General features: G+C 41.9%; 1 protein-coding gene across 1 annotated transcript in view; it reads left to right on the top strand.

Annotated features, from left to right (window-relative positions):
• The window catches only part of itga9 (integrin, alpha 9), a 49,123-nt gene that overhangs the window by 2,493 nt on the left and 24,853 nt on the right, over window positions 1-21,777 (top strand). The window contains exons 3-15 of the mRNA XM_026191091.1: window positions 774-880; window positions 3,038-3,161; window positions 5,016-5,083; window positions 7,992-8,121; window positions 8,208-8,293; window positions 8,377-8,439; window positions 8,783-8,920; window positions 9,273-9,378; window positions 10,671-10,765; window positions 11,137-11,227; window positions 11,531-11,576; window positions 11,711-11,865; window positions 14,403-14,563. Coding sequence (XP_026046876.1) covers window positions 774-880; window positions 3,038-3,161; window positions 5,016-5,083; window positions 7,992-8,121; window positions 8,208-8,293; window positions 8,377-8,439; window positions 8,783-8,920; window positions 9,273-9,378; window positions 10,671-10,765; window positions 11,137-11,227; window positions 11,531-11,576; window positions 11,711-11,865; window positions 14,403-14,563 — 1,370 coding nt within the window. The remainder of the gene's footprint in view (window positions 1-773; window positions 881-3,037; window positions 3,162-5,015; window positions 5,084-7,991; window positions 8,122-8,207; window positions 8,294-8,376; window positions 8,440-8,782; window positions 8,921-9,272; window positions 9,379-10,670; window positions 10,766-11,136; window positions 11,228-11,530; window positions 11,577-11,710; window positions 11,866-14,402; window positions 14,564-21,777) is intronic.

The following is a 21,777-nucleotide window of genomic DNA, read 5'->3' as shown; positions in this document are numbered from 1 at the left end:
CTTTTGCGTTTTTGAGTAGTGAGGGTCGTTCCGAACATCTTAGAGGACTCGCCAAAGCTCTTCTGTGGATTTAGGCTTTCTCGTCATGACAGCCTAAATCCATGTAATCCCAAGCTGACTTGGGATGTTGAGATCAGAGGCGTGTGGAGGCCATACCATGTGCTGGTAGATGTTGCTGGTGAAGACAGATCTTTGTGACTCTGAGTGCACGTCTGCGGTTGCCATGCTGTAGAATGAATTTGGGACCAATCTGACGCCTCACCAGTGATAGCCAAGGATAAGAATCAAAATAGTGCCTGAAACCTTTGCACATGACTGTTTCTTGGTTAGAAAGCTCGTTCAGAGATCTGGAGCTGCGGCAGTCAATGGATCAGATAGTCACTTCAAAGGAATTTGAACTGCAACAGTTGACAAATTAATCATTTGATTGTTCAAGCACTGCAAATTTGAGGATTTGTTTACCGTCTGTGTTTCCACATCATAATGACCTTGAGTATTGTAACATTACCGGTCGATTAAGAAAATAATGAAAATGGTACACTCAATGCCATTGACTATCTGTAGAGGAATCATCGTTAAATATGCTAGACTTAGACTTTTTTTCCATCTCCAGTTTTTGAAACGGTCAGCTGTGTGATAATCACTTGCAGAATCTGCAGAAAGTGAAGAGTAAATACCGGATCTCTAAAAGCTGACACTTGACAAGTCGCCCACTCCAAAAGGTCCTCCCTCCTGTGACTCAATGTCTGCAAACTCCTCCCATTGTCTTTCAGGAAACAGGCAGAGAGAGTCGTGTGGGAAGACTTGCCAAGGAGACAGAGATGATGAGTGGATGGGGGTCAGCCTGGCCCGCCAGGACAGCGCCAACGGCAAAATCCTGGTGAGCAGAGGGACAGAACACAACAGTCGTTCCTGCAAATTGCTTAATTCAAGCCATGTTTTAAAAACAGCCCCGATTATGCCAGCATCATTGTAACAAATGTGTCACCATTAACCACACTGTTACACCACAGCAGCTCTCACCACTGCGGTCTTTCTTAAGAGAAGACAACTTCTTCTTTCTGTGTGCTTGTTACATTCTTACTAACTTTTAGTGCCATAAATTAAAAAAAAACAAAACGAAGAATTTAAATAATGAATCGGAATGATTTTCTATTCAAAAGTGGAGTAACATCAGCTGGAATCGACTGTGTGGTTACATAATTCTGTGAAACATTCACCTCGTGTGTGGAGCTGGAAGAGTCACTGGAACAGGTTTTTTTTTTTTTAAATAAAAAAAGCAGACTGTTAGTTAAAACAAAAGAAAGGAGAACCTGGTTTAGAGGATTCAAATGGTGCTAATCCCAGGGGCGCTTTGCTAAGTGTTTGCACAAAGATCATAGGGCAGCTGGCAAAGTTTGTTTAGGCTTCAGCCCCTCTGCGGCGGTCCCATCCAAGAGCGGCTTTTCATTAAATATTAACCCCCCGCCTCCTGCGGTGGGCAGCGCGGAAACTAGTGGCAATGCAGGAGAGTTTGAAGGCGTCAGGTGGGTGGGCAGCTCTCTCATGTTTGAATACCTGTTGCTCAAAGACATCCCGATAACTTTTCATCCATCCAAACCTCTCCGGTCCATTTCTTTAATACCTCACTGGAATGTACTGGCACAATTTTCAAACCAATACCTTTGGCTTTACCCATCAGTGAAAATGTGAAGACTTCTTGGAGCTGTCAGCGTTGGGAATTTGAGCTTAGCGTTGTATAACAACACACCGAGTAGCTGCACACTCTCTGGCCATTAGGTCGAGGCTTATGATAAAATAAAGGTGGTGGCTTTCCAGAGCCACGTGTTGATGGGCCTCTTTTTTTTCCTTTTTTTCTTCTTTTTAAAAATCTCATCTGAATGAACTCATGAAGGGAAACGGCTGTTTGGCAGATGTGTACAGTGGTGATTTCATCTGCGCTTTCAGTGGAGGCCTTTTTGTTTGTGACCAGCGAGGTCTTTTAAAACTGAACAGGAACATGACAACAGCACAGATTCCATACTCCAACCATGAAATTCTCAGTTGCTGCGGAGCGTGTCAGCTGCCTTTTTGCTATGTTTATATCAGCTGATGGATCTTAAAAAAGAAAAAAAAATCTGCTTCTACTCAAGAGGGAGAGTTTATACTGATATTGTTACTTCTGTTGGCCAAGTTTTCCTTCGAAACACAAGGGTTTTTCAACGTAGCATCTTGCTTCCAGACAGTCATCTGATGCGTTTTGTATGCCCACAATCTGCCAAGCTCTTGTTTTCACTGAGACTGGCTATGTGTGTGTGTTTTTGGAGTTAGGGAGGGTGGGTTCTTTTGGGGAGGGAAATGAAGTGGACTCTGTGTGCACAGAGGCATCCAAAGCTGTCCCCAGAGCCACAGGGGCTCCACCACCATTCCCCCCAGGGTCCTAAATTATTACCACATTTACACATTTATGTGGCCTCTTTTGTGCAAAATTTGTAAAATCTGCTCTGTATTCCTTTTGCTTACCAAACACTTGGCTGTTATATTTTTGAAAAACACAGTGGAAAGTATTGTTTGGAGAATTACCCCCTGTACCGTTCATGCACTCCACTTTTCCACAGCAGTTTAATGCAGGAGAAGTTTGCTTCTTTGTCTTTTGATCCACTTTATTTTTTCGCTGCGTGTGCTTTTCTGAACTTTTGGCCTCCCTGTCTCTCTCACTCGCAAAAACCCGGAGGAGCCGTCCTGAAATTAAAACTTTTAAAACGAACAGTCATTGATGTGAACATTTTCTCGCTTGAGCGTTCAAATGCTGCATGGGAAAGACAGATCTCGAGATATTCACACCACAGACCATGGCTGTTATGGTCAGGGTTATTGATGGGCTTTAATTCCCCCTCTCATTGACGATCATTTGACAGCCACAGAGACGCGCTGACTCCAGGCCAGCGAGAAAAAGGGGGCTTCAGTCGTCACTGCTGATCAACGCCTGCCTGGAGTTTGAGCTGTTTGTGTTTACGGAAATGCGTATGTGTTGTTCACTAATGCTTTTCTCTCACAGGCTTGTGCTCACCGCTGGAAAAACGTCTTCTACGAGTCAGAGCATATCCTTCCGCATGGATACTGCTCCATCATTCCCCCAACGCTCCAGCGTGGGACAAAACCACTTATCCCCTGTTATGAAGGTATAGTACAAGCAAAATCACAGCACTCATGTTGTTGGGGCTTTTCTTTATTTTAAATCATTCTGAATTGGGGCGAGAGAGCTTGTCACTGAATTCCAGAAGCTTAATCAACTAAATCCATCTGAAATCAAAGCGTAGACTTTGGTTATGACCTTAGCTTGTTCCATCATTTTTTTGTGTCTGGAAAGTACCAGAAAAACAACCCTGAAAGCCAGACCTTTGCCAATCTGCTGCCAAAACTGCATAAGTGTCTTGATATTTTTGCAACACAGTCTGGATCTGCACCAGCAATCAACCCATTTCTCCTCAGCTAATGCTTCATTCCAAGTTTCATGAAAATCAGATTGGTAGCTTTTCATAACCCTGCTGAAAAAATGACTAACCAACCAATGGCGGAGGCACATGACCTTCTTGGTTGAGTTTATAAAATGTAGGTTTAATAATGAAGTCCAAGTATGGTTTTAGACTGCTCTTTACTTTTACTCTTGGCTCTTTATGATGACAAAAAGAGGAGGGAGGAATCCTATATCAGGGGCTTGTGAGGGGCAGCCAATCAAAGGAAAGGTGGCTCACAGGGAAAGAGAAGGGAGCTTGTTTCAAAGAGAGGCTGCACAGAGGCTTACTATAAGTTAAATATGGAATATTCTGAGCTGTCAATCATGTAAAGGTACGCTTATACACTTATAGTTAAAATGAAAATCAAGGTCTATATAAAAAACTGGTGAGGTCTGACCCATAGAGTGCCAGGGGACACTGAGACGGCAGAACTCAGTGGTGCCACAGCTAGTGAGATACTCTCTAGTTTTTATGTCAGATCCCTTTAATAATTTAACATCCCTTTAGATAATCACACAGACTGTGGGACTCTGTAAGAGGCCCAGGCTCCCAGGTTTGGAATAACCGGTTTGTTTTGTTCATCCTTTCCCTTTTACATATTTTCACGGCACATTATTTCTGTAGCCAGGAACGTCACTGTAAAAGCCCCACGTCTGCCTCTGATTTCTGATTGGTGTCCTGGCACCGGGGAACGGTAGTGGGCGAGCCCTAAAGTGTGATTTCTCTCCCTCAAGTTCAACTTTGGCAAGAGCCAGCTGCGGCTACGAAAGGACACCCAGTTTGCGAAGCCAAATATACGAGCATTTGACCTGTGGAAGTGCAGAGTTTGTCTTCCGTTTTGCACCACTTAGCCAAAGAAAATTATTTTCACAAAGGTATAGTGCTGGCAAATTTATTGAAGTGGTCTTACGATGCAGATTTTGGCTTAACTTCGCCGAAATCAGGTGCTTTTAAGCAAAGATTTGCTCAAGTTAGAGAAATTCAATTTTGTTATGATTGCAGTAAATCAAATCCATTTGTCCTGCAGGTTGTTTTAGTGCGGGCGCCCGCTACAACACTAAAAATGAAGTTCCATTTGAAAAATAATGTGCTGTAAAGCATTTAATGGCCACTCTTGTAAATGTGTTCTTCACATGTTTTGTTATGTGACTCAGAGCTACTTATGAAAGCCTGGTTTACACCTTAATCATGCTCCCAGGTCAGGAAATCACTTCCTTTGGTGACTCATGTTGCCAGCAGTTGCAGGGAGAGAGGCCAGACACACTTTGCATGGGACCATATTTACAGTGCATTTTGTGCCGATCCAAGCTCAATATTTTCGTAACCTGAGAGCGCATGTGAGAGGTCGTTTCATTGAATGTGGTGTTGCACCCCTTCTTTCAGTCTGCTTTCTGCCCCCAGACTCTTCTTGGATGGGACCGGGACTTTGACTAGCTCCATATGGAATGCAGGAAAAACTCCAGTAAACGCTGGCTCAGGCACACAGTGAAATAATTTGTGGTTTGTTTTCTCTTACAGACTATAAGCAGAAGTATGGGGAAGAGCATGGCTCGTGCCAAGCTGGGATAGCGGGAGTTTTTACGGAGGTCAGTAACAGTGCTTGTTCATCTTTGTGAAGTCCCCCGGTTTCTGTCAGGTTGACACAGAGATAGTGTTTCTTCTCATTGTTTGGTAAATTTCTATATTTCATCGCATCACCACATGTTTAAAAGGCTATTTGAATGATCTTTTTCCCTTCGCTCGCCTCTTTGTCACTTTGATGCCTTGTTTTGTATTGACACGGGATGTCATCCATGATCGCGTATAGCCTTCTCAGCAGTAGCATCACATCCTCCTTTATAGAAGACTTTGGTGTGGTCCAAATTCTACACTCAGATAAATATATTTGTATCAAAACCACCAGTGCTCTGCTGACAATTGTAAGCTAATGTTTTCAGAGATAGCAGATAGGTAGGGAAGGATGTGGCGGCCTCACCTGACCTCTGGTGTGGTTCCACGAGATAAAACGTTAAAGAAAATATGAGTTTCCTTTTCTCCGTGGCTTTGATGCTCTTGTCTTGCCTTGCTTTGTATCGACACGATACCATTCATGATCGTGTATTACCTTTGTGTATCTTACAAATACCTATTGTTCTCCCAAACATATCTTTTCTATTCTACCTGAGCTCTCAAAGTGCTTAGTTTCCTACAAATTTATTACCTCTTTCACCCAGTCACACTCACATTCATACAAGCGTTCTTTTCTATACCTTTGTCACATTTGCACACACGCTCCAATTCATCAGAAACAACTTGGGGTTAAGTATTTTGCCCAAGGATACTTCAAGATGCAGACTGGTATAGCTGGGGAATCAATCCACCGGTCTTCCAACTGGTGGATGCTGCACTTTCACACAGCTGCCCCATTGAACTGAGTCAGTGAAGCGCCTGAGTGGAGTTGGTGAGAGGAAGTGCAAATAGATTAACTCTTACATGCATCTTAGCAGAACTGTAGTGTGACAGGGGAAAAGATGCATTTGAGGGATTCATTAAAAATTGAAAAATGTATTTTGTAACCAGTTTAGGACTCTCGTTTTCAATGCATGTGCAGGATAAGTCTTTCCTGTGAGCCATGTGTTCCTCAAAGGTTCTTTTCATGTCTCAGATTACAGTTAAGCTTAATTTGGAACATACAGTAATGTACAGTAGACCATAAATGACTTAAAATGTGTCCTCAGAGCACAGCTGTGGCCCTAGGCTAACAAACATTTTCACTGGCAAGAAATTCATTTCATATCATTTTTGCACTTCTCCTTTATTTTAGCTATGCAAAATATTATTTTAGCATCTGCGTAGCCTGTTACTATTATTAAACTCCAGTCGTTTTCAGGTTTGCCAGTGTGAGGATTTTCCCATTTACTCCTGTTAGGAAAGGCAAAATAAATTACCTAGAGACCTTTGGATTATGGAAAAAATGTGATGGACATTTTCCACTATTTGCTGCCATCTAACAGGCTTAAATGAATAAATAAACATGAACTCTAAATTTGCGCACTAGCTTTTATATATACACACGAATGACTCAAACACAGTCAAACCACATGCAGAACACATGGCTTTGTTTTTTTTTTTAAGTTTGTTCTTTCATTTATACTGCACATTAGGGGTCCTGTAATATTTTGGATAACTATGAAAAGTGAAATGTTTATATTACTACATGATAAATATGTGAGTTTTGGCAATTTAAAACTTTAGAAAGACACAGAAGAAGGCCTAGAATGTACCTGATTATCGATTTTAAATTGAATTCATTTGCACACACACACACACACACACACACACACACACACACACACACACACACACGCAAATACACAATAACAAGCAATATCCGTATTGTCAGTTCTCAAAAACATCACATGCTTCAGATTCTTAGATGTGTGTTCCAGAGCCACATTGCAGAGCCTCAGATTCACAGATGGTTTCGGGGATCTTTCCGTTGTTCAAGTAAACCCCAGTGTAAAATCGCCATAGATAAACTTCAAAGACCCCTACAGGTGGCGAGCCTTCAGTGGAACTAAAGATTTTAGTGTATGTGACATGCTTTTGTCCAACTCATGGGCATGGAGAGGAGGATGCGATTAACTGCTTCTGTTTGCGCACTTTGTATTTAAGAGTTATTGCAACAAGAGTGACTCCTTGGTTAAATAATTTGGATAAAAGGCAGCTATCTGCACCTCACGGGAGAGCTGGGTAATAATACCATGCTGAATGATACCACGTTAAATAATTTGGATAAAAAGCAGCTATCTGCTGCTCATAGGAGAGCTCTAAGTGACACCATGTTGGTTTCCACAATGAACCTAGTGTTTCCAAACCAAAGAGACTTCATCATCAAACCCTTTTTTTTTCACGAATGACCGACCTGAGTGTGGATCTGTTAAAGTGTTTGAACCCCCTACAAAGAATGTGAAGAATTTAAAGAAACGGTGTCCAACCGTTAAACCTTTATCCTTGTTTGAACCTTGGTCGGTACGCCTTGTGGTGCCCAGATGTTTGACACCGCAGCACAGAGTGCATACCGCTGAGTAAGGTCCTGACTGTGTTTTTAATGTTGTTTGCACAAAAGGAGCGCGCTCGGTGCTAACTTCACATCCTCCTTTACAACCGACTCAGGCGTAGTCCAAACAGAGCATCTTTATTGCTGTTCCGTTGTCAGCTTAAATATCCGTGAACCGTTACAAGAAAAATCTTTGAGCAACTTCATTTCACAGCTTTTAGATTTCCTTCAAGGGAGGAAAGTCTCCATCGCAGCAAGGAAAGCTGATACTGCTGCATGTGTGTTTAAGGACAGATAGTGAAAACCATTCTGTGGCTGTTGGTTAACCAGATGTTCACCCGACAGCGTTTTCCTTTTTTTTCCTCCCCCTCTCTGCAGCAGGCTATTGCAGTGCACACAGGGGGTGAATCCCTGCCACTTTTATCTGCATGAATATGCGGCTGTCTCATTTTCAGGAGCTGGTGGTAATGGGGGCACCGGGGTCATACTACTGGACTGGGACGGTCAAGGTGTACAACCTGACTTCTGACTCCTTCTATAGCCTGAACAAAGACAACATTGACTCCCACAGATACAGCTACCTTGGTGAGAGCAGGTTAATGAGAATATAATGTTAAATGACATACATCAGGACAGAGGCGGCTGCAACAAATTATTGTCTCTGTCTCCAGGCTATGCTGTGACTGCTGGACACTTCTCCTCTCCTAATGTAATAGACATCGCTGCAGGGGCTCCTCAGCACAGCAGCAGCGGAAAAGTAGTGCTTTCATCTTCATTTTCAGCCATTCGAAGTCCTTTTGTGTCGGTTGCTGAAGTGATTCTGTTTTTTTGTTTTTTCAGGTTTATATTTTTAAAATTGATGGTGCATCTTTGGTGAAGAGTTTTCAAGCCTCAGGGAAAATGGTATGAGCATGAATGTGTGGTCCCAGTGTGCCTGAGGAATCATTGACTCTTCCAGACACACTGCTCTAACTGTTTTGTTGCCAGAAATACACTGTTTGAAAAAGAAAGGAGCACGCTTGCCACAAACTACAGCCGGGGGGGGGGGGGGGGGGGGGGGCTAATGTTTTTCATTCAGAGTAACTAAAAGAAATTCGAGGCAGCTTGAAGCTGTGTTGTTATTCCTTTAATATTGGTCCATAAAAGCAGAAATAATCCTGTTTAGATGTGAGCTGTGTGTGAAATGAATGAACCGTTCGTGTTTCTGTGATCTGACCCATTGCTTTGTGGCTCACCTTGGTTCCAGATGGGCTCTTACTTTGGCTCCTCATTGTGTGCAGTTGATCTGAACCAGGACGGCCTGTCGGACCTGCTGGTGGGGGCACCAATGCACAGCCAGCTCAGGGATGAGGGCCAGGTGTCTGTGTACCTCAGCAGAGGGAACGTGAGTGGAAACTGGAGTCAGCAGGAACATGAGAGCATAGCTTGCAGACTTGTTTTATTATATTTCCATTATTATTTCCTGACTGTGGTTATCATATAATAAACAGTGGAGTGGAGTGGGGTGAGATTCAGCAGTGGTGTTATTTAACCGCTCCTGTTTGTACACTGTATGTGTAAGCGTTATTGCAACAAGAGCGACTTCTTGGTTAAGTCATTTGGGTGAAAGGCTGCTATCTGCAGTGGTGGCCAATTAATTTAATCAAATAAAAGCTGCAATTGTGTAACTGCAGCTTTCTTTTTTTCCTCTGCTGGATCTGGATATAAATTATTCTCTTGCCTGATTTTGTTTTTAGGGGGTCATGGAAGAGGATGGCGTGTTGACTGGCGATAGCGCTTTCAATGCACACTTCGGAGAATGCATTGCCGCAATCGGAGACATAGATGACGACGGCTATCAAGGTCGGTGCAAAGCAATGTTTTTAAAGCTTTCTGCTTTGCAAATGAAAGATTTAATTATATGAAGCTTTTAGGTGAGCCTCAACGGCATGTGAAGCTGTAAACGAAAGAGAAACTTCACATCTGGGGTTTGTTTTGTTTTGTTTTTATAAAAATCTTTCATAGTCTTTTTAATGCTTAAATAATAGCTCAGAGGCTCAACCAAAGAAGACATATCTGACCTCTCATCTGTCACTGCTGACAGATCAGAGCAAAGCTGTGGCCTTACAAAATTCTCCAGTGGACCATTAATCTGCAGTTTGAAGAATGACAAACACATAGTGGCAGCGGTGCAGTTACACTGACATTGCCCTGATGTCATGAAACAAAGCCTTTTCTCCTGTCATGTAAAGGATAATGAAGTCACACTGTTTATACTCTTCCCTTCAGCTCACAAGCGAGCGATGGTCGCCCAGTAGGTGTGACAAAACCCCTCATTTCCACACACATTTTTTTTATTAATATGCTGTGGCAAGTAGAGAGTACTGCCCTCTCTTACCCTTTTGGGTACGGAGTCCCAAACCGAATGACCCACACGCACGCAGACATACATTTATTCTGTCTGCTCTTCCCTCGCTTGGCTCCGCTCTGAAGGGCTCCACTTGGCTTCTATCTCCAACTCCAAGCTGGAAGCTTCTGCCTGCCTGGTTTCATCTCCATGTGAGATATGCCCAGAGGCTTGCAGCCTGGCACAGCATGTGTGAGTCTGCCGAGAAAGATGGCAGCTGGGAAGCATAACTCATCTTGTAACTCGTCACTCACTCGCCACAGACACACTCGCTGCCTGGCGGGCGATTATTTACAACCTAACTGCTGCCATTTAATTAGCAAGAACTACTGTAGACTCACACTGACAACTTCAAGACTTGAATTCAATCTCTGTAATGCTTCCTTAAAAATTCTTTTACCATTTCTACATCGCTGTGCTGCACCACATGGCGTAGAGGTGTTTTGGTTTGTAAAAGCAAGTTTATATCTGATTTTCTGCTGAAAAGGGCTAATGGGAGGGTGTTTCAGTGCTTGCCAGCACTTTATAGCCTTGTTTCCACTTTCTCAGAGGTCGCACAAGTTTTATGGCCACTAACAACACTTAATTGTCTATCATGAGTCTTACAGTTAAAGCTTGTTTCCCAGGCACTGGCTAGCAGAAAGTAAACAGATGATTAATGAAAGCTTTTGTGCACTCATTCAGTTATTTATGTCTTCATTCATTTATTTTCACAGAAACACTTCTTGTGCATTCTTTGTCTCCTCAGATGTAGCCATAGGAGCGCCCAAAGAGGATGAGTATGGAGGAGCGGTTTATATCTACCATGGGGACGCCACAGGAATAACCAAAAAATACTCAATGGTAAGGACTCGCAAATATAATTTGCTCTGATGTGAAGCAGCATCGTTGTGTGACCTGCTTTCTCCTCATCTCCAGATTAATTAGCTTCTTTACAGCCTGATCAATGCATGGTAATGAAAACACATACTGAATGTGTGCATGTGTGCAATATGTGTAGGTTTCACAATACTTTTAGACCCAGAAATAAGACACAGTCGTTTCCTCATGGGCTTGACGGTGGCGTATTTACCCAACCCTCATGAATCACAGCTATAGACCTGTTAGGAAAGGTTCATTTAAGTATAACAAAAACAAAAACAAAAAACAGAAGTGCTCATTTTTTCCTTGTTGGCTCACGTGTGTTATTTAAAGGCTGGTATCATGTGTTACAGAAACTGTCTGGGCGCAGCGTAAACCCTGGTCTGCAGATGTTTGGCCAGTCCATCTCTGGCAATGTGGACATGGACGGTAATGGATACGCAGGTATGGTCATAACAGAGCTTTTCAGCAACACGAGAACATCAAAGCAAAATGAGAAACATAAAGTGAAAAAGGATGACATTTTTAAATATTTATCATGGCTTTATCCTGTTATTGTCACGCAGTAACAGTTTCAGACTTGTGACTGAGGCATCTTGTTTACTGCATTCCACAGCTGACATGCAGACTGAGACAGCGTGACAATTAAAGAGCTCTGTGCATTGTTGTGGATTTGCAGGTGTCAAAAGCGCTGTCAGCATATGTTGCATTAATGCCATATCTTCTTTATGTTTTATTGCCTTGCAGATGTTACTATCGGAGCTTTCATGGCGGATAGCGTGGTGCTCCTGAGGTGAGTAATAGGATAATTCTCTCTGACATGGCAATATTTGTGAGAAGCAGAGTGCCACTTTATCCTACTTCAGAGTCATTTTAATGGTCAGTCTATCCCACACTGTGTTCCTGTGCTGGAATCTGTGGTCGTAGGTCGCGGCCTGTGATTACAGTGGATGTCTCCATCTTCTTGCCTGTCTCTATCAACATAACTGTGCCACAGTGCCACGAGGGCCAGCAGAACTTGAACTGCTTCAACGTCACAGTCTGCATGCGTTTCAGAGGAAGACAGCTACCTGGACAAATAGGTAATGATGTGATGAAGCATGCACAGCTGCCGCTCCTTTCCATAGATGATTTAACCTGGACAGTAAGGTAGATAAGGAAAGAGATCCATCAAAGACATCCATGTGAAGGTTAATAGTCTCCTCACGTCTGTACACAAAGAATGAGAGGTGCTTAGCTTAGCCTAAAGAATGTGAGCACTACTGTAGTCAGTGTAAAAAACAAAAAAGTCTGCAAAGCCAAATGTCATAAAAATATAAAATTGTGGTTTTAAGGGAGTTATGTGCCAAAGTAATATCAGTATTTTGTTGTTGCTTAGTGACGACCGTTTCACATCCCTGCAGATATGTTCTTATCACTGCGAAAGTGAAATTCACATTCGTCAATGCAAATATGGAACGCTGATTAAAATGACGATGCTGATCACCACACAGCAAGAGATCGTTCTGTATTTTGGTCACATCGATTTTGCCCCAGCTTCACCTGTTTAGGCTTTTTTATTTCCATCCAGAGATCACAATTTTGTGTTATTATCTCAACATTTTGAGTTAGGTATCTCATAATTTCAGTCAGTAAGTTGAAATTTCGAGTTATCGTCTCCAAACTTTGAGTTATTATCTCAAATTTTAAAGTTTTGTATCTCAAAATGTTGATTTGCTCAGGAGTTTAAGTCAGTAAGTCAAAATTTTTAGATACCTAACCTGAAATCTTGAGATAAATTGAAATGTTAACATAATAATTTGAAATGTTATGATTGTAACTCAAAACTTTCAGATACCTAACTAGAGATTTTGATATACAAACTCAAAGTTTTGGGATAATAACCTGACATTTAGACTTATGAATGGCAAAGAAAAACGTTCAGCAGCAAAAACAAGCTTTCAAATTTTCCAGGAGAGCAAATCTGGAGAACATTAACTTTGTTGGAGGCAAGTATTTACTTAGAAGCACAGACTTTGTATGGTATGGTACAAGTATGTTCCTGGTTACCTCTGCCAGCCTCATTCCCGGCTGGCAGACGTTCTGGGTTATCAATTGAATCCAACTGAATGCCGTTCACGACAGTAACACACGCTTCAAGCAGAAGCTCCAGCCCTCCATTCCAGACCTAACCATAACCTTAACCCTATCACGTAAAGTTTTCCAAAGCAATTCATGATCAGAGCGTAAAAGATATTTACATGTATAGATTCACTCCATCCAGCTCTCATGCCTCCGAACACGCAACATACCTACGATTTGTCACATGCTATTCATCCCACATGTTAGATGAGAACGTGTTGGCCAGTAGCATCACATGACGCACAACCACATTACAACTTTGTCAGTTGATCTCTGCAGAGAGGGGATAACATCACACAAATTTCCAAACCACACCTACTCCTAAGACAGGAAGTGTTTACCACTTTATACCACACATTACATACCATCATGTAATGTCTTATCTTTTTGAGTTAGAGCATCACATCCATTGGCCGAGGCTGGGTGTCACTATGGCTTATGACTTACCCTTCAACATTTGCTAACTGGCTGTTGGGTGGGGTGACTGTTGACGGCTGAGGTGCAGTCCTGTTCCAGTGTTTGGGTGTAGTCATTTACAGCCCCCCCCCCCCCGGGGAACAGGAAGCCTGCCGTTACATAATGAATATGTCCTGGCTCGCAGGAATAAAGCCTCTCTGTTTATTCGTCTGGCGAAACACCATGGAAAGTGCAGCACCGTGTGTTTGGTGACTCCTATAACGAAACTTTCATTCGCCTCCTCTGGAGTGAGGTCATGGCGTCCCCTCTGCTGGACGATGGAAACAGTAGGCTTTGGTCCGACTTGGGTGTGCTTGCCACCCCGCCCACTCTTTTACCAGTATGACACCGTCTTCACGAAACTACTAGAGAATGAAGTTGATTCATTGAGAGGAAGGGATTTAAAAGGGCAAAGAAACAGAAACACTGGTGATGTCAGGTTACGATTTCAAAACAGATTTGACGTTGTTCTGTGTCTCAAAGCCAGGTGTGGAATCAGCAGGAAAACTATTACTAGGTTTTCTTTCATAATAAGATTAGTACCGTCCCACCAGCTGGAAAATTCAACATTTTTTCATTAATTCTTATGTCAGTTGACTGTAAACTCTTGAAATATCATCACAAAAGCCTGTTAACATGAGTCGACACTAATAAAAGACCTTCCAATTAATATCTTCCGGCTTGTGGATGAAAAATTGAACGTTCAAAATCTAAATTGTGACTGATGAGATTCCTGATTTCTTCAGTGGCGGTGCTTAGTCAGGCTCTATCACAGGAGCAAGCCATTTTTCCAAATCACATTAAATCTACTGAAACAACATTGAACAAAGTGCTGTTGTTAAGCTAAAGCACCATCATATAATTTAACCAAAAAATGTTCCCATCTTCCCTCTTACTTGTCTTAATTTCACTGCAATAAACATTTTTCTTTCTTTCTCATGTCTTAATGGCAGTTACCAGAAAACCAAACCCTGCATACTTCTGGTTTTTCTATTTATCGTCAGCTGATACTATGTTTACAGTGTTTTCTGCCTCCTCTCAGAGTTCCTGTATAACTTGACGGCTGATGTGGAAAAGCGCCTGAAAGGCCAGCCTTCCAGGGTCTACTTTGCTCAGAGTGGATCTCAGATCAGCCAAATGAGCCACCAGCTCAGCCTGGACATCAACCGAGAGGAGTGCCAGCGCTACACCGCCTACGTTAAGGTAAGTTTGGGTTGTATGTGTGGTCCTGCTGCTGGTTGTGTTTGGATTGGGCAGTCCACTTGCTCTTTGTGTCCTCGGCTGATCTCTGTTACGTTCCCATGACCCTGAACACTCCCACCATGTAGTGTTGATTTGTGATATGAGTGATTTGCTTTTGTGGCCTATTTTTCCTCTGTCTTTATTTATTTATGTAGTTTTCGGTTAGGCCATCAATGTCCACACATTTCCAGCTAAAATGTTTGCACAGACCGAACAAAAAAAAGAGAAAAAGAAATAATAAAGTGTCAAGATAAAGTAATAAAGTGAGGGTCATCACATGCCTCTTCTTAGTGAGAGAATTTACTGCTGTAGCTTAAGGCCACGGATCAACGGGCATCTGCGGGGAAGCTATTTGTGTCACCCTGCTGGGTTAGGTTAAAGGTAACAGTCAGTCGCTTGATGGTTCCTGAAACCATGCGGCTCAAGTGTGTGTCTACAGAAACTGACAGAAACAGGAAACAGAGTCTCCTTTGTCATCGCATAGTCCCGTTATTGTGTTCCCATGTGATTTAGTCTCACATCCACAAAGAGGGTCCTCATCCTGAGGGCACCATCCATGTTTCACCTCCACTAATACGGAGGCCCACTGCAGGCCTGTAAATTTCACTGGCGCTCTTAATGGTGCTCTCCAGGCGTTTTCTCTGTGGGAGGCCGAGCTGCCAACTGAGGGAGGTTGTCATTACCACGCTTTCCTCTCATTCTTTTAACTAGTCAGACTGTAATGAGCGTACAGCACACCGAAGAGTTGTAACAGCAAGACTTTCGTCTTTTTTCCAAAGAAAGCCTTATCACAGTTATCAGGGTTTACTCAGTGAAGTGAGCCCAGTGTTTATCCAAGCTCTTCAGAAAGCCTGTATAGTTTAGCAAACAGGAGAATCTTAACATTTCAAACTAAAATTTCACTTGTCCTCAACCAAGGTTCAGCACACATAACATTAACAGGAGTCATAAAATAGTGTTTCTGCCCAGACTGAGTCTGACATTTACCTTCTTGTGGGTGGGCGACTGCATCATCACTCAGTTCTAACCTAAGGCTGTCACTTATCTCTGCCATCTCTCAGCTGTTACACAAACACACTTGTAGTGTAAGTGCCATCCATCAGGCCAGATGTTGCTTCAAGGACGGCGTCTATTTTGCAGCTCTCAGCGAATTAAAGGCGCTGTATAAAAACTGCACTTTGATGTTGGTCTGATCACAGCATTAGCAGTCTTTCCGGGGACCAGACTAGCTGCTTCCACCTGTTTCCACCTGTTTAAATGTCTTCTGGTTCTAGCATTGCACAAAGAGTGGTATTGTTCTGCTCTTCTAACTCCTGCCCAGAGGACAAATCATTTTCATGCTTTAATATCTTAATGTTTGGCAAATATTTAACTTTGTAGATGGAAAGTGTATTTTGGGGTAACATATGGTGCATTTGGATTGGCTTGACTGAGGTGTAAAAGGACTTCCACTCTTTGGTTTGTTTATTTATTTATAGATTTTATGAATATGGCCTCAGATTCCACCTGCCTGGTTGCAAAACACACAAGAGAAACCCCCGAAGTTATCCAAAGGTGAAAAGCCACACAGGACTGTGAAGGTGTGGTGCACAAATTGCAACCTAGCTAGACTGTTTACAGGCTAAATGACCTTAAATATGTATAAAAAGTAAAGGGGCCCACGGATTAGAACTTAGCGTGGTAACTATCTGTCATGAGTTTTTGTCATCATACATTATATGTTTGGGAGAAGAGCTAAAGAATCACCATAATCAGAGGTGATCTGGCTCCGCTCTCACAGAGGGTCTAGTGTGCTTGACCAATCGCATCGTTTATCTTACTCATGTGTCTGCCCACATGAGCCAATCCTCCCATTCCCTAGAAGAGGTATGCTAATGGAAACCAGCTGGTTCCTCAACTGTATCCTCGGTGGTGGAGGGTTTGCGCGCCCCCACCCTTCTTTCAGCTTAAACGTACAGTAAAAACACAAGAGTGAGACTAGCGTCACAGCAGGGTGCTGGGCTGCTGTTGTGTCAACTGGAACTGCACGCTGGTGCTCCTGATGGAAAACCTTCAGGTTGGGGTTGGCTGCTCAAGCCCTGATGCATGAGAGCCGATGGAAGCAGGCCCCGAGTTATTCCGAGATACACTCACGTTTAGAGCTGCTGACCATGTGCTGAAGCCATTTATTGACTTTATACATCAAATTCCTTTAAATGAGCTCAGAAACTGAATAATACACTGTTAAAGTTGTCTTAGTTCCACATAATGTGCATGAAGCACACACGTTCAGCTTTGACCATCTGAAGTCAAGTAAAGTTTAAAAAAAGCTGGACATAGTGTGTTCAATAAATCATGACATGCTGAGAACACAGGAGCATAACAAGAGTTCTTCAGAGGGTGCAGAGTACAGAAGCAAATAGTTCAGTGTCTAACTTGTTCAAGCATAATTCCTCTTACTTTCAATTTGATCATTTTAAACATGTTTTCATTGGCATCAGTAACAACATACCAGCCCCCCAGATGGCCTTTGTTTGGTTATTTTTAGCTAAATAAACTCCATCCTGACTTTTGCTGGAGTTGTACCTCACATTTAGGGAGGGAAATCAGCCATGATGACTGATGAGTGATTGAAAGTTCACATGACCAGAGGTTCTGTGCATGAGATGGAAATGATTCATTTAACAAGCAAACCACCAACTTTTAGTAGAAATTCTTCAGTTTGATGTTCAATTATGTTCACTTGGTACATTACATTTGCTGCACAAAGTCTCAGCCTATTGTGACAGACAGAGTCCAAGTAGTAAAATAGCTTGAATAGCTTGTTTGGAGTGTTATTCACAAATGGACACCCACACATTTAACCTTTGTAACAAGAATAAGTGCAAATGCTTGGGAAACAGGTATGTTTCTTCATTCAGATACATTAAAAAGCAAGACAAACACATCTGCTCCCTTCAAACCATGGGTTTCTCATTTTGGTGTCTTGCTTCTTTTTCAACCCAAAGGAACCAGTTTTGAATTGCTAGGGTAGCAGTGCTAGCTTGTAGCATCCACTAGCAGTACAGGAAAAACAGGACTAAACAGTGTAAAAACAGAGTTTGCACAATTCTAATGAGGTTGAAAGTCAATGCTTGGTATGACCACATTTATTCTTTAACTCAGCCTGAACTTATGAAGACTAAAAACTAAAAAAGATTTAAAAAGTAGTCTTCAAGAAGCCATTCAAAGCTCTTTGGATGTTGGGTGTTGCTTTTGTTCTGTTCTCCCACATTGCTTCAATAATGTTGAGGTCCAGTCACTGGGGAGGCCAATCAATGACTGACAGTCCACCACTGTGTGTTGTTCTATCGAGGTATACCCTTTACTGCTTTTGGCAGTGTGATGTGTTGCCACTGATTTCCAGTCCAGCTCTTTTGTAGTTTGGAATTGACATAGCCATTTTTCTCTGCTTCCCTTACTGAAGAATGGCTTGTTGACAGTCAATTTTCGACTAAGACCATTTCTGATAAACCTTCAGTGAACAGTAGATCGATCAACTGAAGGATCAGATGACATCCTGTGTCGGGTTCTCTGTTAATGTTTTTAAACAACATGACTTTTGGATACTATTCATGTGCTGTAGTTAGTCTTTTGTTTTTGTTTTTTACACCATGCCAAGATATGCTAAGTTTTTGGCTAATAGCTCTTTGGGAATCACATTGTTGGTGGAATTATGCGATTTTATTCCTGTTATCTTTCATAGAATCAACTAAGGAGATGGAAGCAAGTTGTGTTTTTTCAACAGGCTGCTAGTAACAAAGTCCCTAAAGATACAATTTAAAATTGTTTGTTTGCTAAATTGTCTGTTATGTATTCATCCCTTGATTTGGGTGCTTCTTTTATGCTTGAATGATTCACAAATCAGCGTTAAGTGGTTCAACAAACAAACAGAAAAGAAAAAATATTCTTCTCAAAATGGTCAGCTAGAAAACCAAAACGATTGTCGGGTTTCCAGCCACCCTGCGACCTTGATAAGGATGAAAAGAATGGGTGGATGAATAGATGGATGATTTTATCACCAACATCATTAAGATATGACATTTGTAAACCACAAATATCTGTACAAAATGTCAGGACATGCATATCTTTGTAAAACATGATGGGTTAATCAATTCCTATTATCATTTAAGAAAGTACTAAACTCATGCATGCTGTGAATACATGTCTTTGTTGAATGGAAGCCATCAGTGCCCATCGGTTGTGTTAAATAGTGTTTGGCTATACACAAGTGGCTTTGATTCATTGATTGTTTTAATATATGAGTTTAATTATTCCATTGTTATATTTTGTGCAGTTCTTCACTGTTTAAATCGTTGGCTGTATATCCATCATCATGCATGTTTTTACTCCAGCAGTCCCATTACTGTTGAGCACACGTGAGCCTTGAAATCATGCCAAAAGTCAGCTCCATTTGTGGTCATGAGTGGTTTTGTGTAGCACTGGAGATGCATCACAGGCTCCAAGGAGGAGTTAAAATAGGCAACTAAAGCCCTGCCTGTAACAGTTGTCTGTTTAATTTAGCTTGTAAAGTATCCTGCCTGGCCTCCTCTCCTCTGGCCTATATACACCGTGTCCTACATCTCATGTCCTGCAGTAACATTTGCTCGGCACCACTACAATATTTAAACGTCGGCCAAACTACATTCTTGTGACTGCTTCTATTATTGGGGTATCTAAAGCACGGCCATCTCTCTGTCAAAGCTAAATGCTCCAACGCCCTTTCCGGTCGACTGAATGATAATCCTGACTCTACGGTCGTGTTGTGCGCAGTGACTGTTTAAGGGCAAGTAGATGGACTGATGGTGGTCAGTGAAGTCACAGAATTGAATTAAAAGTCCATTTACCTGCTCGTTAGTGCTGTATCATACGTCATTCATATCTCATTTGGCTAAATTCCAAAGGCCTGTCATTTCAGCAAACAGCCTTTAGGACAACATCGAACGTGAACAGCAGCCAACAAGAATATCATTGATACTGTATGAAAAGCAGTGAAATGTATTAGAGGTTCATTAGTGATCCTGAGTGCAGACTTTGACTTGATGTATTACTTGATGTGCGTGTTTAGTTACTCGGTTTACTTTACTGTATCTGGTTCCAGACACACACTGAAGTGTGGTTTACTAGACATGAGTCTGCATCCTAGAAGACCTGGAAAGTAACAGTACTTGTATATTACACCTTTGGGTGAATGACATCTTACTTAATTCTATTTAACGATAGCAATAAAATCAATGTAAGTCAAAACAATTGTGAAGTCATCTGAACCTACTGTTTGACCCAAGTCTGCTCTTCACAGACAAACACAGTAAGACAAACCAGGAGCTCCTGTGGCTGCATCTCAAAGAGTGTCCAGAAGGACAAAGTCAAAGTTTGGCACATGGAAACTCAGAGCTGCAGCCACACTGCCTGCTTTGTTTGCCCCTTTAAAGTTCAACAGAAATGTGTAATTCCCTTGACACTGGTCTCCTCGTTTCATTTACCTCAGGCCAAGAGAGCTGATACAATGGAAGCATATATCAGGAAAGTAATCAAATCCAGCTGTTCCGCTACACTTGGCAGCAAGTCAAGCACCTATTTATTAAGTATATAATGGAAAAAAAATCAAAAACCACTGAAGCTGTGTGCAGTAACAATAAATCAAGTAGAAATTGTCATAGGCAGCATCATATAAATGATTTCAGCTGAATGATAATAGCATTTACTGAATGCTATAGAAGAGCTGTTCAGGATAATTTTAGCTCAGGGAAATGTTTTCCTCAGGATTTCCCTACATGGCTGTGCCAGTATGAACATTACAGGTCTTCTGCAGGGCTGTTTTGTGAGAGCACAGCCGGCAGACGTTTGTTACCATAAAACAAGTCAGAGTTCTTGTTAATTTCCTTTCATATGTGTGTATGCGAGTTTCAAGCGAGGTATTATTTTTGGGATGGCTGCTTGTTACACTTACTCTGTGTTGTTGCCATAGTAAATCTATCGTTGTTACTCATATCAAGGCGACCAGAGGTTGGGCAGATTTGATGATTTGTTGATTTTGGCAGCTAAGCACGCCGGGCAAAATGCTTCTGCAGTCTTTTGGCCGGGTTACTGCCACATGATGCCACAGCAAGGCTACATAATGGGTGGCCAAGTCTGACCACAATGAACGAGTTTCTCCTGCCATGTTTCCGACTTCACTGCAGAGGAAACATAGATTATGTATTTCGTAAGAGCAGCCTGTGATGCTGTGATACGTCTTAATGACGTTTTTTTTGTTGTTGTTTTTTTAATAACCCAGCAGGTTTGCCATTATTATTTCTCCCTGCCGTTTGCTAATAGTGTCTGTTTACATCTGGTGGCGACAACATTAAATTCCCCTTCCTGTGTAAACAGACAGGATCTGCCACAAAGGAAATGGAACAAATATATACTCAAGACGGTTGTTTATATGCAGCGCAGACTGTAATGTACGTCCATCAGGTGGATTTGATAAACTTGTGTGTGTGTGCTGTGGTCTTATCGCGGCTTTGTCAGAAAACAATGGTTCCAACAATAACAGTGAAGTAAAAATGCCCCAGATTTGAACACAGTGATGAAATCAGCTGCAGGAAACATCTGGAGATGTCCTCTATCACCAGGATGGGATAGACTCAAACGCACTCTCAAACACACTGCTGTTTTAAAAACAGCACATTTTAAGTTGCTCCACCCTGCTGGCATCTCATCCATCAGAGCAATGTTTTCTCCTGGGACTGAAACAGCCCTTTTCAATAAATACCCATTATTACAGTGTGGTGTCTTTTAGGCTGTCGTAACATGATGCCCAAATTAGCAAAACGAATCCTCAGCCTTTTAGCAGTTGTGCTCTTTATTTAATTAAATGCGTAGGAATACAGATAACACGTTTCCTGTTTGTCCGCAAAGGAGATTAATCAGGATCTTGGAGGACGTTAATCTCTCTGTACGTTACCTAATTTTTTTTCATGAATGACGGGACAGACATGACTGAGGGATAGGAAAGGGAGAAAGAAAGATGAAGGAAAAGAAAAACATAAGGGAAGAGAGACAGTGAGAAAGGGCACTTAAAAAGAGAAAGAAGAGAAAAAAAATCTCCTGGATCACCTGTTGAGAGAAAAAAAAAAGAAAACAAGCAAAAAACAAACAGAGCAACATACTAA

This window comes from Astatotilapia calliptera, chromosome 13, assembly GCF_900246225.1.
Source record: "Astatotilapia calliptera chromosome 13, fAstCal1.2, whole genome shotgun sequence".
Taxonomy (NCBI): Eukaryota; Metazoa; Chordata; class Actinopteri; order Cichliformes; family Cichlidae; genus Astatotilapia; species Astatotilapia calliptera.
This window is presented reverse-complemented; position numbering and strand designations above follow the sequence as displayed.